This window comes from Crocodylus porosus, unplaced genomic scaffold (genome assembly GCF_001723895.1).
Source record: "Crocodylus porosus isolate Cpor-Errol unplaced genomic scaffold, CroPor_comp1, whole genome shotgun sequence".
Lineage (NCBI taxonomy): Eukaryota > Metazoa > Chordata > Crocodylia > Crocodylidae > Crocodylus > Crocodylus porosus.
Genome location: NW_017728947.1, coordinates 42275542 through 42288238, shown reverse-complemented (window position 1 = coordinate 42288238; position 12697 = coordinate 42275542). Strand labels below are relative to the sequence as shown.

At 47.9% G+C, this 12697-nt stretch overlaps 1 protein-coding gene across 2 annotated transcripts in view; it reads right to left on the bottom strand.

Annotated features, from left to right (window-relative positions):
• Window positions 1-12697, bottom strand: part of MAPK8IP1 (mitogen-activated protein kinase 8 interacting protein 1) — a 58222-nt gene that overhangs the window by 36969 nt on the left and 8556 nt on the right. For both annotated transcript variants that reach the window (XM_019551854.1, XM_019551855.1), the window contains exon 2: window positions 5100-5205. In XM_019551854.1, coding sequence (XP_019407399.1) covers window positions 5100-5205 — 106 coding nt within the window. The remainder of the gene's footprint in view (window positions 1-5099; window positions 5206-12697) is intronic.

Below are 12697 nucleotides of genomic sequence, written 5' to 3'. Positions count from 1 at the left end.
CTGGGATGATGTCTACTTAGACCATGGGCAAATGTGCATTTGCAGCGCTACAAAAACTAAGAGGGGCATACCCTCATGTATAGCTCCCTGGCTGGAGCACTACAAAATCTCCACAAACGCATGCTCTACAATCAGGGGGTGGTAGGAGGTTGCTTCTCTGCTCCCACTCAGAGGAGCCAGGTCACTGGCAGTCTGCTCTCTCCTGCAAGCACAGGGCGATTAGGAAATCTGCCAGTAATGGGGTGGGAAGCTGATCACTGATAGTGATAGGTGAGGCAGCACCATACCTGCCACCCTGGGGCCAGCAGTAGTCCCAGTTGCCACTGTAGGATACTGCTACAGCAAGCAGAGCAGCAACTCCTGGTCCTGCTGCGCTGCATTTCTGCTTCCCATTGGAGTGCTCTGCAGCCTGCTGCTCTCTCTCTGTTTTCTAAGGAAGAGACCCTTGGGGTGAAACATAACTGTACAGACATTATATGTGACACTACAAAACACAGCGCTACAGAGAAATTCCCATTTCAGACAGGAACATTCCTGTAGTGCTTGCACCATTTTGCAGTGCTACAGGCAGGGTACACATATGTACACCCACTTTTTGTAGTCCTGTATGGACTTTACATGCAGCCTTGTAACGTTATAAATGTAATGTCTGTCCGTGAGCTTAGTCTGCTCATCGATCATTTGCTATAGGGGCTGGATTAGAGCATTAGGTCTTCAGAGAATTCGGCTGCAGAACTTTTAACGGATTTCTACCAAGCATCTGTGAACTAAGTTTTCACGCACTCACAAAATCTGGCCAAATTTGGGAAGATTTTAGAGGGCTAACTAAAGGGATCTCTCTAATATCAAAGTAGCTTCTTCCAAGTTTTCAAGTCTCTTCAACCATGGATGACTTGAAGTTTATCAGTGAAAAGATGTGGGAATTTTTTCTAAATGGGTAAAGCAATGCATTTTCCCTTAACCTCACTCCCAGAAACTGCTGATCTATTTTGGCTGAAACCTTTCCCAAAAATTTCACCAGGAGGCAGATACTCAGAATGAAAAAAAACACCAGATCAAATAATTAGTGTAGCAAAGCTGTAAGCAACTGAAAATATTATCTTAACACTTTAAGTGTCAAGCAGAAGTCATGGCAGGATGGCACCTTAAAGGCTAACTCATTCAGAAAAGAGTAGTTTTCATAGGCTACAGCCTATTTCATCAGATGCTATGCAACCTTTTGTATAGGAATCACTACCTGCCTTGCCTTTAATATTCTGGACATTTTCTGGTATTCTCTATATTCATTTCTGACAGCCAACCAGGTTTGGTATGGCAGTCACTTCCTTAGCCTTTTATTTTTAGTAAGACTGAGATACCTTAAAACTATCTGACCTCTGAAAAGCAAAGCAGGGGTGCTCAATCTCTGGCTCACAGACCAAATACAGCCTGCAGAGCCATGGCATCTGGCCCACAGGTTTCCCCAGGGGTCAGGACATTTGGTGACGGGGGAGCAGCAGTGAGTCATACTGCCACATCTCCCTGATGCCAAATTCCCAAGCCCTGAAGGACTTGATGGGGGCCAGGCCACACTCCCTTTTATTCTCCATGCAGCTGGATCAGAGCCAGAGATGGTCCCTTGCCCCCTGTGTGCAGATTGAGGCTGGGCCGTGCCACCTTCCCCTGTGGGGCCAAACCAGTCTCCAACCCCCTCACATGGCCGGATTGCGCCCTGCCTTACTGCCCTGAGCACTGGATTGGGCCCCCTGGGTGAATCCATCCCATGAATGGACTGAATATTGTCCATCCAGCCCAAGGGAGAAAAACAGGTTAGGCTCTACTGAATTAAAGTGTTTCAGCTTCAGCCCTCAAAACTGAGGCACCCCAAATCATTGGGCATTTTAGAAAAACTTGATTTTCTAAATATTAAATATGACATAATAAATACTATATAGACTCAGTATTAGTCTTTCTAAATACTAGGTATTTGGCCTTCTTCACATACTTTGTTACTGCTGTACCATAAAAGTATTTAGTCTCTTACTGAGGATATTTCAATCCACAAGGCCAGCTTTTTATTTTGTAGGCTGTGACCAACTCCTCCATCGTTCCTCTTTCCCTCTGGGTCCTCATCCAAACTCTCTCTCTTTCATTGCCCATCTCTCTCTTTCTTTCCAGGGACACAACAATCATTACATCTTTCCAATTTCTTCTTCAAAGCATTCTTCTCCATAGCATAGAATACACTGCAAACATCTACTGTTGCTGCTGTTATTAAAACCAGTGCAATTTTGCATTCATTCTCCATGTTAGTAAACCCCATGGTTTTAACACACCATTTAAACTGCAGTTTGAACCCTTTCCAGGTCTCACTGGCATTCGGCAGCATGTTTAAGGTTGATGGAGGATTTACATGTTGGAGATACCTTGGAGTCAGAGGAGCCATTTTTATTTCATCTAATTCCTCATAGCAGCCAGTTTCACTTTTATCCAAAACTGGCAATCTGCTTGCTGATTCCCTGGGCTCACCAGCAGTCTGTGTTTTCCACCTGTTATTCTTCAGTGTTGACCAAGGAAGATTTAAGGCACCATCTATTTAATGGACAAAAAAAAATAAGGCCTCAAGTGAACACAGAAGTGATGCTGCTGTGATTTAGCCCTGATATATTGTCTAGCTCAGCCTTTGTAACCTGCTCCTGTGTGCGAGAATATGTGTGAGTCAATGGGATAGGCAGGCAGTGTTATGTGTTGTTGTTCTGAACTCCCTGCTGAGGTTTAACACATTAAATCATGGCCAGCACACCTCTGTTCCACCTGACACACATTCCTGCTTCAGGAAGTGGGTTATTGGAGCTTTCATATCACACCTGTTTTGCTGCGTCCAGGGGCTGACACAATGTTCAGGTCTAATCCCTGATGAACAGGGAAATCCCCTTGCCTCATCCATCAGACACACCACCAGCAATGCTATCAAACCTTCTTCCCTAAGACTTGCACCTGAGCCTTTCAACATAGCTTGATGGTCAGATGGCAAGGGCTGCCTCAGGCCCAGAGGGAAGGGAAGGTATCAGCTTCACAGCTGAAGGGTGCTAATCCCCTGACAGAAGTTCACAGCTCAGACAGGTCAGCAATTTTCAGCTGCCACAGGACACCATGAAGAGTGGTGGGGCTCAGATAATCAGGCCCACAACCCTTTGGGGCCATGTACATGTAGGCATTTAATTGACTAAAGCTGCCAGGAGCTACCTAGGGAGGTTCACAAATGTGCACAGGCAGGGGAAGCTCCAAAGCATTTTTGAAAATCCCTCTGTCTTCAGCACTAAATGCCATTGCAAATCTGGCCTTTAGGGCCTGAAGGGTCCAGATCAACACCTCATACACTAATTGGAAACTAATCTCCACCCAGTGGAGATCCTCCAGGAGCAGTCTATGCATACTCCCAGCAAAGTCCTGGTGCATAAGCAGACAACAACTGCCTTCTGCACCAGCTTCAGGACCCACATGCTCCAGAGGTGATGCCCATGCAGAATGCACTGGGACAGTACCATCACAGCAGGACATGGTCCCAGGCCCAGATAAAGAGAACACTGTGCTCTGTATATAAAGAGTGCAGGCAATACAGACTGCTCTTGGCTACTGCTGCTGTGGTAGTCAGGAAGGAGGCTGACACATCCTCTGATGTTGTTTGTCCTTTCCCATCCTCCATCACTCCAGTATTGACTGAATCTCAGGCAGCTTTACCAGACTCTGGCTAAGTTGCTTTGTCAGCAGAAAATGGAAATCCAGAGTCAAGCATCAGTGCAGTCCAGGCCTTCTCTATGAAGACTGTCCTGTTACTGCCCACTACGAATGAGAACATAAGTATTCCTACTGGCTCCGTATTCTCCATCACCTCAGCTCCCTATTCTATACCCCACAGAAGATTACTCTTCCCAACCTCCATTCCTGCCCCTGGCCCCTTCACTTGCCTGTAACTGCTCTGTCACTCTGCCCATATACTGGGAACTTTTGAAGAATGAATATGTAAAGGGATAATGGGAACATCCAAAGCTACATTACTCAGGGTTTAGGAACATATAAGGCACAAATGCCCCTGCATTGGGAGACACAAGCTAAGTACTATCCAATGAGGTATTGGGGGAACTTCTGCTCTGAACAGGGGATTCCATAATTGTCCTGTGCTGGGTTTCTCAAACCTTCCTCAGAAGCCAGTATGAGCGATTTTAGAGACAGGATACCACACTAGGAGGGCTGATCTTAGTCAGGGTGACAAGTCCTGTGTTCTTATTCCACTGTCTGTCATATTCTCTGTCCCTTCAAATCCCACTTACTGAAATCCTGCCCCCCAACTTTTGACCAGTTCTAGTATGGCAATTGCATGGAATCAGGCTCTTGTCTTTGGCAAGCTCTTGGGGGGCAGGGGGGGAGCAGCTAAATAATGCCTTATTCCATGAATAGAGTCCCCGTGCCTGTTCCCAACAGCTTACTGGCCCCTGGCCTTCTGCTTCACAGTCCATCGCCTGTGGTGACAAGAAAGCACAGTAATAGGAGTCCCAGGCATGGTATTGCAGATAGAGAATGCTAGAGCTTAGAATCACAAGGGTATCAGCCAGAAGTGTACAGTTTTTCTGCAGTGGCTCTACATGCAGTATATTTTAAGGTGTTTGTGGTAGGAGGCAGCCTGGGGAGTAAAAGGAAGTGTGGAAGAGTCAGACAGAGTGTGAGCTCCCTCTGACTGAGCGTGGAGAAAATGGAGTTTTGTGTTGGTGTTGAAGGAGAAGGAAGGGTCATCATGTAGGGAAGAAATGGCATCAGCACAAGTGACAGAGGGAGGGACAGCCAGGAGGGTAAAGGGTCTGCATCGGGTCCACAATATTCCACAGCACAGCCTGCTGCAGCCTCATGCCTCACACAGATGCAGCCTATGGATGTTTCACATCCCAGTTGCTAAGCTCCATCTTGGTCCAAGCAAGCAGGGACCTGCAGTTTCCAATGGTCAGGCTAGTTACATTCAGAATGAGAGTGGATGACGTGGCTCCTCCTGGGAATCTAGCTCCTTGTGGGATATTCTCTGCCTTTCTCCCACCTCCAGCATCTGCAGGGGAAGTCAGTGTGCTTACCCGGGAAGCCAGGCTGTCCTTACAATGCAGACTGATTCCACACTCATCGGTGATTTCAGAGAGATCTTCATCCTCAAACTCCTCAAGGCTGATATCGTGGGTGAGCCTGGTGGAGACAAAGATCATGGAGTTACTGCCAAACAGATCTGATCTGTTGGGAAATGCCCTCAGTGCTGTCTGGGCAGTGGAGACAATTTGGGGGGGGAACTGTCAGGGCCTCAGGCCATGGGGATCCTAGTTGGGTAAGTTAACCAGTGTTATGCAATGTGTAGCTGAGAGAAAGAAGGGTCATTACCATAACCTCTTCTCAAGGCACCCACAGCTGGCTCTGCTAGGCAGTACCACATTCCCTAGCCCTGGGCTAACTGCAGGTGACGGAACTGGGTACATGCCAGCAGGCAGCAGCGTAACTGGGGTAGGAGAGCAGGATGAAGGTCCCTCCCTGGTAGCTTTGCCCCTCCTTCAGTGCCAGGTTCTGATCCAGTCAAAGCATGGCAAGCCTGGGGGATCCCCGCTTTCCTAGAGTTTGCTGCACTTTAATGCCCAAACACTCTTCATCAGCAGGGCCTAGGAAGCCACCTCTGAAAGCATATTGGTGGGGAACTGTACCAGTGTACCCCTTCCATACGCTCTGGTGTGGGGTACACTGTACTGGCATCTGATCAGAAGCTTAGAGACACAGCCAGGCCAACGGTGACTTTGAGTTCCCACAGTCTCCTGGCAGGGCCTTGTGGTCTCCAGGGAGAATGAAAGCTACCATACACAATTCTGCTAGGACCAAGTAGTAACCATCCACTATAAAAAAAACAAGGCAAGTGGTGACTGGAGTGAAAGTAGGGCAGAGGTGGGACAGGAAGAACATACTTTCACCTGTCCCTGTCCCCACCAATGCACAGCTGGGCAGGACCAGAGAATTAACCTTCTAGGGTCAAGACCTTATATAAAGAACAAAGGCATTGGTAGCCCAGAACTGATGGACCAGTGGCCTCTGTCAGTGACAAATGCTAAATCCTTCAACAGAAAGGTAGTAGATATCTACACAGAGATTTATGGAGCAGCCTGCCCACAGAGGAAGTTTTCTCCTAACATCTGGGAGTCCAAAAGTAAGAGTGTTTAAGCATTTCCCTTTATTTTCATTCCCTTCTAATAACACTACTGATGTTCTCTTTATCCACTTTAGGGTCAAACCTTCTGATGCTCTGGGCTGCAGGTGTATTTTGTGGCAGTCAGTTCCACACACAAATTTTACGTGGTTTAAAAAGTATTTCCTTTCAGCAGTGCTAAACTTGCTGCCTCTCCATTTAATTACATGCCCCATTATATTCTCAGACTGTGGATAGGAACTCCCAGTTTCTCTGCTGTAAAGCAGTCATTATTTAGAATGCCTCCATATTCATCAACTCTCAAAACTAAACAGTCTCAGACCTTGTCTCCATACCAGTTGGCACAGTTATAACTACAGGTGAGGTTTTACACTGATTTAGGAACCACTGATGCTGCTTTGTGTGTACACACTTCAGTGTGATTTAGGAACCACAAGTAGATTCTTGTGGTTCAGCATGACATGGTAGAAAAAACAGTTTATGCTTCAGGAGTATAAAGTGAAAGAGTGTCTGCACAAGGGTATGCACCAGTTTAAATGTCAAATCATTTTCAAAACAGTTTAATTAAGCAAGTGAAAATTGTGGATGGGTAGACAGGGCAGAAATCTGTTCTTTTTCATTGCACAGATCATTTTCATAGCCAGTCTCTGGATCCAGCTGGCACAAGGTTTTCAGACAGCAGAAGAGAGAGAAAGAGAGAGAGAGAGAAACAGAAGCAAAGGATATGGATGTTGAAGAGCAGAACAGGGACTGGTCAGAGTTCCAGGTAATGTAAGTGGAGAAGGATGAGGGGATGCCTTACATGATCCATGCCCTTCATCTAGATTTTAGATCCCCGTTGCTCATGGATGCTCCAGCAGCAGCCATGGTCAAGAGAACTTCTTAACGCCTTGTGAGTTCCCTGGAATGCCCAGAGTTGCAAGGCCAGAAAACCATCTAATCACATCCTTGATGAGTTCCCCGGAAACACCAGTGTAGCTGGGAACAAACACCTGTCCCCCTGCTGCTAAAAACCGCAAGGGAAAGGATGGTGTGAAGAGAAGGAAAGATCACCTTGTGCTCGGTCCACTCTTGCAGAACCAGGCACAGTGAAGCAGAGGTGTGGGGAGAACAGGGTAATAAGCTTACCAGGGAGTCTGTCCTCATAGAATCCAGCCCCCTTCCACTCCCCCTCTGATACGCAGCCTCCTACCAGTGCCCAGCAGGGCAATGGAGGAGGGTCCATCTTGGTGAAGGGCAAAGGAGAAAAGCCATTAGCATCTGGCAAAGTAAGCTGCTGCCTATGAAAGCTTATGCCTCCCTGAATGAGTTAGTCTCTAAGGTGCCACCTTGCCCTGTCTTGTGCCTGTCTGCACAGAACAGGCAGGAACTGGAGTGGAGGCAATGCTTTCGGTGCCAGGCAAGGGTGAATCAGGCCCTGCATTCCTCTACTGCTGGCCCCTCCATCAAGAAGTGGGGGAAGGAAAAAGACACTAACGGTGGTCTTTCAGAGTGGAAATCGATTTCTTCTCTGGTTACATGGGTCAGTGGGGTCAGACAGGAAATGCCACTAATGCTCATTATCTCATACACTGCCATCTGTCAGGGCCCTGCCCGAGAAAGAAAGAAAGAAAGAGAGAAGGAGAGAGACCTCTTTGGAGCTAAACCAAGTGGGCTACTTACAAGATCAGCAGCTTCTTGGGAAGGTCTCAGAGCCCTGCAGGACTGGATTCTCAGCAGCACCCCCCCACTACCCAGTGGGATGGTGGAAGAGCAGACACGGGGCAACTCCCCCTCCCCAGGGACCGCCTCTGCAGGCAAAGCACAGGCCTGCATACAGAAGGCTGTTTGCTGCAGTGAACCCTCTGTGCCTGGCACTGGGACATACAGGGTTTGGGTCAACCCCTGGGGACACTGCAAACTTCAAGCTGCTCCCCAAGAAGCTTCTTTTCCCCAGTGAGGCTTCCCTATTAGCCTCTTTCCCCTCCGGCCCCTGCTTTTGCTCTTCCACCTCCTTTCTGTTTAAAAATGTTAAAAAACACACTTTGCCAACAAGCACTTCTGCCTCAATGCTTCAGCCACTGAGGGGCTGCCAGTACATGGACCCTGAACTGACACTGATGGGGAGGGTCCAGCAGTCCAGGCTACTTTGGTGTCCTCTGTACTCAAACACCCTTCAGCTGCATGCGTAGCTGATAAACTTTGCACCTTGGTCTGTGCCAAGTGCTCTCCTGCTATGCAGGCAGAGGGAAGGGATGAACCCAGAGATGCTGGGCTGCTCCTGTCTTTTCCATATAAACCTGCAGAGAAGTTCCCCCCACCCATCCCACACACACTCCCCGGTCCCAGCCAGGTCCCTACCATTTCTCCCACTGATCCTCCAGCCAGCTTTCCTCTTCTGTGCTCGACTCCATTTTCAAAGCCAGATGCATTTAGAAGGAACCCCTTCCTTGGGGCTTCAGCAACACAGTCCAAGGAAGTTTCCCCCCAGGGAGAGGAGGAGCCAGGCAGGGTATGTGTGTAGCCCCTCAGCCTGCCCCAGCTCAGAGCCTGTGGCTGCCTGTGCTGCTGTCTCCTCTCCCCACTGCGCAATCTAGGGGAGCTCATTAAAAATAGATGGAATCAGCTGTCTTGGGGGAAAAAAAATAGCCTCTAGATCTGAGATGGTGCCAGGCCCTGCGCTCTGCCTGGGATGTGGATTCTCTCAGCCAGCCAGCCAGCCTGGCTCCTAATCAATAGCAGCTCCTGCTTCACCCATCACCTGCTGCCTGGGGAAATGGGAATCAAGTTACCATACCAATGATACCAGCTCTGCTCAGCCACCTTCCTCTGCCCTTGCAATGTCCCTGCCCATTCTAGTGAGTTACAGCTCAGGGCTCCAGCCAACCTCTTCCAGAGGCCACACTCCCCAGTGGGAATGGGATGTTCGGCTGCTTTTATTTGCAAGTGAGAGAACTGTCTGCTTCATGTACATAAAGACATTTAAAGGGCCAGCACAGCATTCAGAAATGCATATAAGTGTCTGCCCAGGGCACCGTGGAGGTATGCCCCTTCACATGCCTCTTCCCTCTGATAGACCAAATGTATAGCTTTGGGCACAGTACAGTTGTGAGCATAACTGCCTTGCCCCAGACCAGGAGGTAAGGCTGGTTTCATTTCAGGCCTTTAGAAGAGTGGAAGGAAGTCAGAAGAGCAGCAACAGCCACTATGTTCTTTAAAAGTTAAATCCCTCAAGCTTAGGAGCAAGGCAAAGCCACCCCACCTGAGTGTCCCAGCAGGAAACCTGTTAGGGGTACTGTGCCTCAAGCCCCTCACAAAGCAATGCACCTCAAGGCTGGCAAAACCCTGGCTCCCAGTGAGCTCTCTGCACTTCCAAGACCCTGTTGCAAGAAAAGCAATAAGCTGAAAAACATCAACCCAAAGCAGAGTCCAAGTGTACTAATCACAGGAGAGAGCACCTGCCCAGCCCCCTCCCCCATCTTCAAACCCACCACCTGCTTCAGGGAAACAAGCCATGAGCACTTTTCATTGTGGGCTACCCTGAACCACAAGGTGTTGCTGATAAACTTTCTATTTAACAGCCTTTTAGCTAACTGGCTTCATCTCCTTGGGATTAACTGCACTTTTGCTCTCTTCTTGGCCTCACTGTACTTCCCTCAGCTCTTTTCTTAGATAACAATGCATCTCTTCCTGCTTTCTGTGTCAGCTTCTGCTTTTCCTTATTGCTCCTCCTTTTTCTATGTAGTATTTTTTTCCTTCCACCTCTCAAACTCCTTGCTCTGAGACATCTGATGATATTTCTGAGGTCTAAACCTGTCAAGCTCAAAGCTTGAGCCTCACTGTCTAGAGAGAAGCCAACTCTCTTTCCAACTCTGGTAGCAGGGGAGGGTTCTGGGACCCCTCTCACGTACCTTTCTCTGAAACCTACTTTTCATAGATTTAAATAAGGCCATTCTAAACAACTAGTCTGGCTCCCTGAGTAACACAGGTCATAAGCCTTCACCACGTGATTTCTGCATCAAACCCATAACTGTGGTTGGACTAAAGCAAATCTCCCAGAAACACCAAGCTTCAAGTAAAGACCTCAAAGTATAGAAAAACCATCACATTCCCTAGGTAAGTTGTGAATTATCTTCACTGTCAACATTTTGCCCTTATTTCTAGACTAGGCATGTCCAGCTTCAGCTTCCAACCACTGGATGTTGCTTATGCCTAGTCAGATAAAAATCCCTGCGCCATCAGATATCACCTCTCCAGGGAAGTGATTAAGATGGTTATCAAATCGCCTGTGAACCTTCTCTTTGATAAGCTATGTTAACTACATTAAGTTTCTTTAGCCTCTCACTGCAACACAAATTTCCCAGGTTTTGAATAATTCTTGTAGCTCTTTTTTGAACTGTTTCCAGCTTGTCAACATCCTTTTTAAAATGTGGACACCAAAAATGGACCCAGCATTCACTGACAGTCTTGCTAATGTCTTATATCAGGGGTCAGCAACCCCCGGCACACGTGCCGAGCATGGCAAGCAAGGCCATTTTGCTTGGCCCACCACTGCCAGCCCGGGCTCTAAGCAGCTGCTGCCAGCCACAGAGCCCAGGCTGCTCTCAGCAGGCGGCTGGGAGGCTGCAAGCCCTGTTGCAAGCAGACTGGGCTCTGTGGGCTGGTTGCAGGTGGGAGGCTGCAAACAGCTGCTCTGGGCTCTGGCATGTCAGCACTCCGGCACCTTCCAAGGTAGACATTGTGTTTTTTTTGTCACTCCAGTGAAAAAATGTTGCCTACCCCTGTCTTATATAGTGGTAATAACACCTTTCAGCCTTTGACTTCTACTCAAGAGTCTTTGCATATGCATCCAAATAGCACATTTGCTGTCTTAGAAACTGCATCATACTGATCAGTGGATTATCCATTCTGACCCCTGAGTCTTTTCAGAGCAACTGGTTTCCAGGATACAATCCTCCATCCCCAAAGTATGACCTCCTAGATATGTGACTCTGTTGTATTAAAATGCATGATGCTCAATAGAATTCAGTACAATAAGTGATCCCAATTGCTTTATGGAGCTGAAGTGTTTTTACTTATCACTCCACCAATTGTTGTGCCACCTGCAAACCTTGCTAGTTATATTTGTTATGATCTTTCAGATTGTTGATAAGGATATGGAGTGCTCCATCTCTCCTATCAGCACTGCATCCTTGTAGATGTCTGATACCTATGAAGTCTCCTCATCTGTTGGATGGATGGAAGGGTCCCTCCTTCTGCTCAAGAACCCCACAGCTGCTGTGGGTATAGATCTTCATTGCCCACCTCCATTTTATCTTCCTTCCTTGTACCCCCGTTTTTGCTGCTCAGAGCCTCACAAATATCCACAGAGTGAAACACATCCCCTTAAGGTTCACTGCTCTCCATAAGGATCTGAAAAGCTGCCATAAAAGCCAATTAGACTCTGGTTAGTTTTTACCTGAAGCAGCAGAAGTACTGGTGCCATCTGTCTGCAGACTCAGGTAGATGCCATCATGCTATGCCATGCCTGGGTTGCATTTGGAAAACCTTCACAATCATAAGGGCTAGAAAAATATTCTGGTCAAGCTGGAGGCACTTTTCTGGAGAAGCTCCCTACTGGCCCCAGGCAAGATCTTTCATGCTTTGCTAATAAAACTAATGCTTACAGTTTATATAAAACATTCTGCTCTCTAGTGCTGTGCAAATGCTCTCACACACAGCCTCTTTGCAATGTAAAAAAAAGACTTTGTTCATGGTAGAAGTTGAGAAACTGAGGCACAGAGCTCAAAAGGGGCTTGGTAGGCCTTGGCACAGGGAAAAGCCAGGCCCAGAACATGGGCAGGGTTTGATGCAGGGCTAGGCTGGACCCAGAATAAGAAAATACAGAGTAAAAATGAAATCTTTGGGCAGGGAGAAGTCAGGGCCTGAGGATGGGCTCCTGGACAAGTAAGACTTGGCAAAAGCCAAGGGCAGAACAGCAGGCTGGCAGAGGGTGAGTGAAAGAAAAGCCAGGCCAGGACCTGGAGTTGCAGTAGAAGACAGGTAAGGGACAGATAGAGATCACACCAAGGTGAGGGACAGGTGAGCTGCTGCTGGTCCCCGAAGTGCCCATGAAGGGAGCAAGGCTCAGTATTTGTGACACAGATGATAATTATGCATAGCGTGTTTGTCAACTGCCAGAACAATTGGTGAGGAGTAAGAGCCAAGGTAAACTGGTGTGTCCCCATCCAGACTTGATGGGATGTGAGATGCATTGAATCTTGGAGAAACAGAAGTAATTAGCATGTGGAGGCTTGACATTCCTGTCTCTTGAGAGCATACTCTGCTTGCTCAAGTGCCCTTAAAATTTCCTTCTGAGTTTGCCCCCTTCCTCTTTGCCCCAAGCTGATGTTGGCGACCGGCATGGACAGCTAGAGACCCTCTGGGTAAAAATTCGTGGGGAATTCGGCACAGGGGACACAACGGTGGGAGTCTACTACAGACCTCCCACTCAAAGTCCTGAGCTTGACCAGGAGT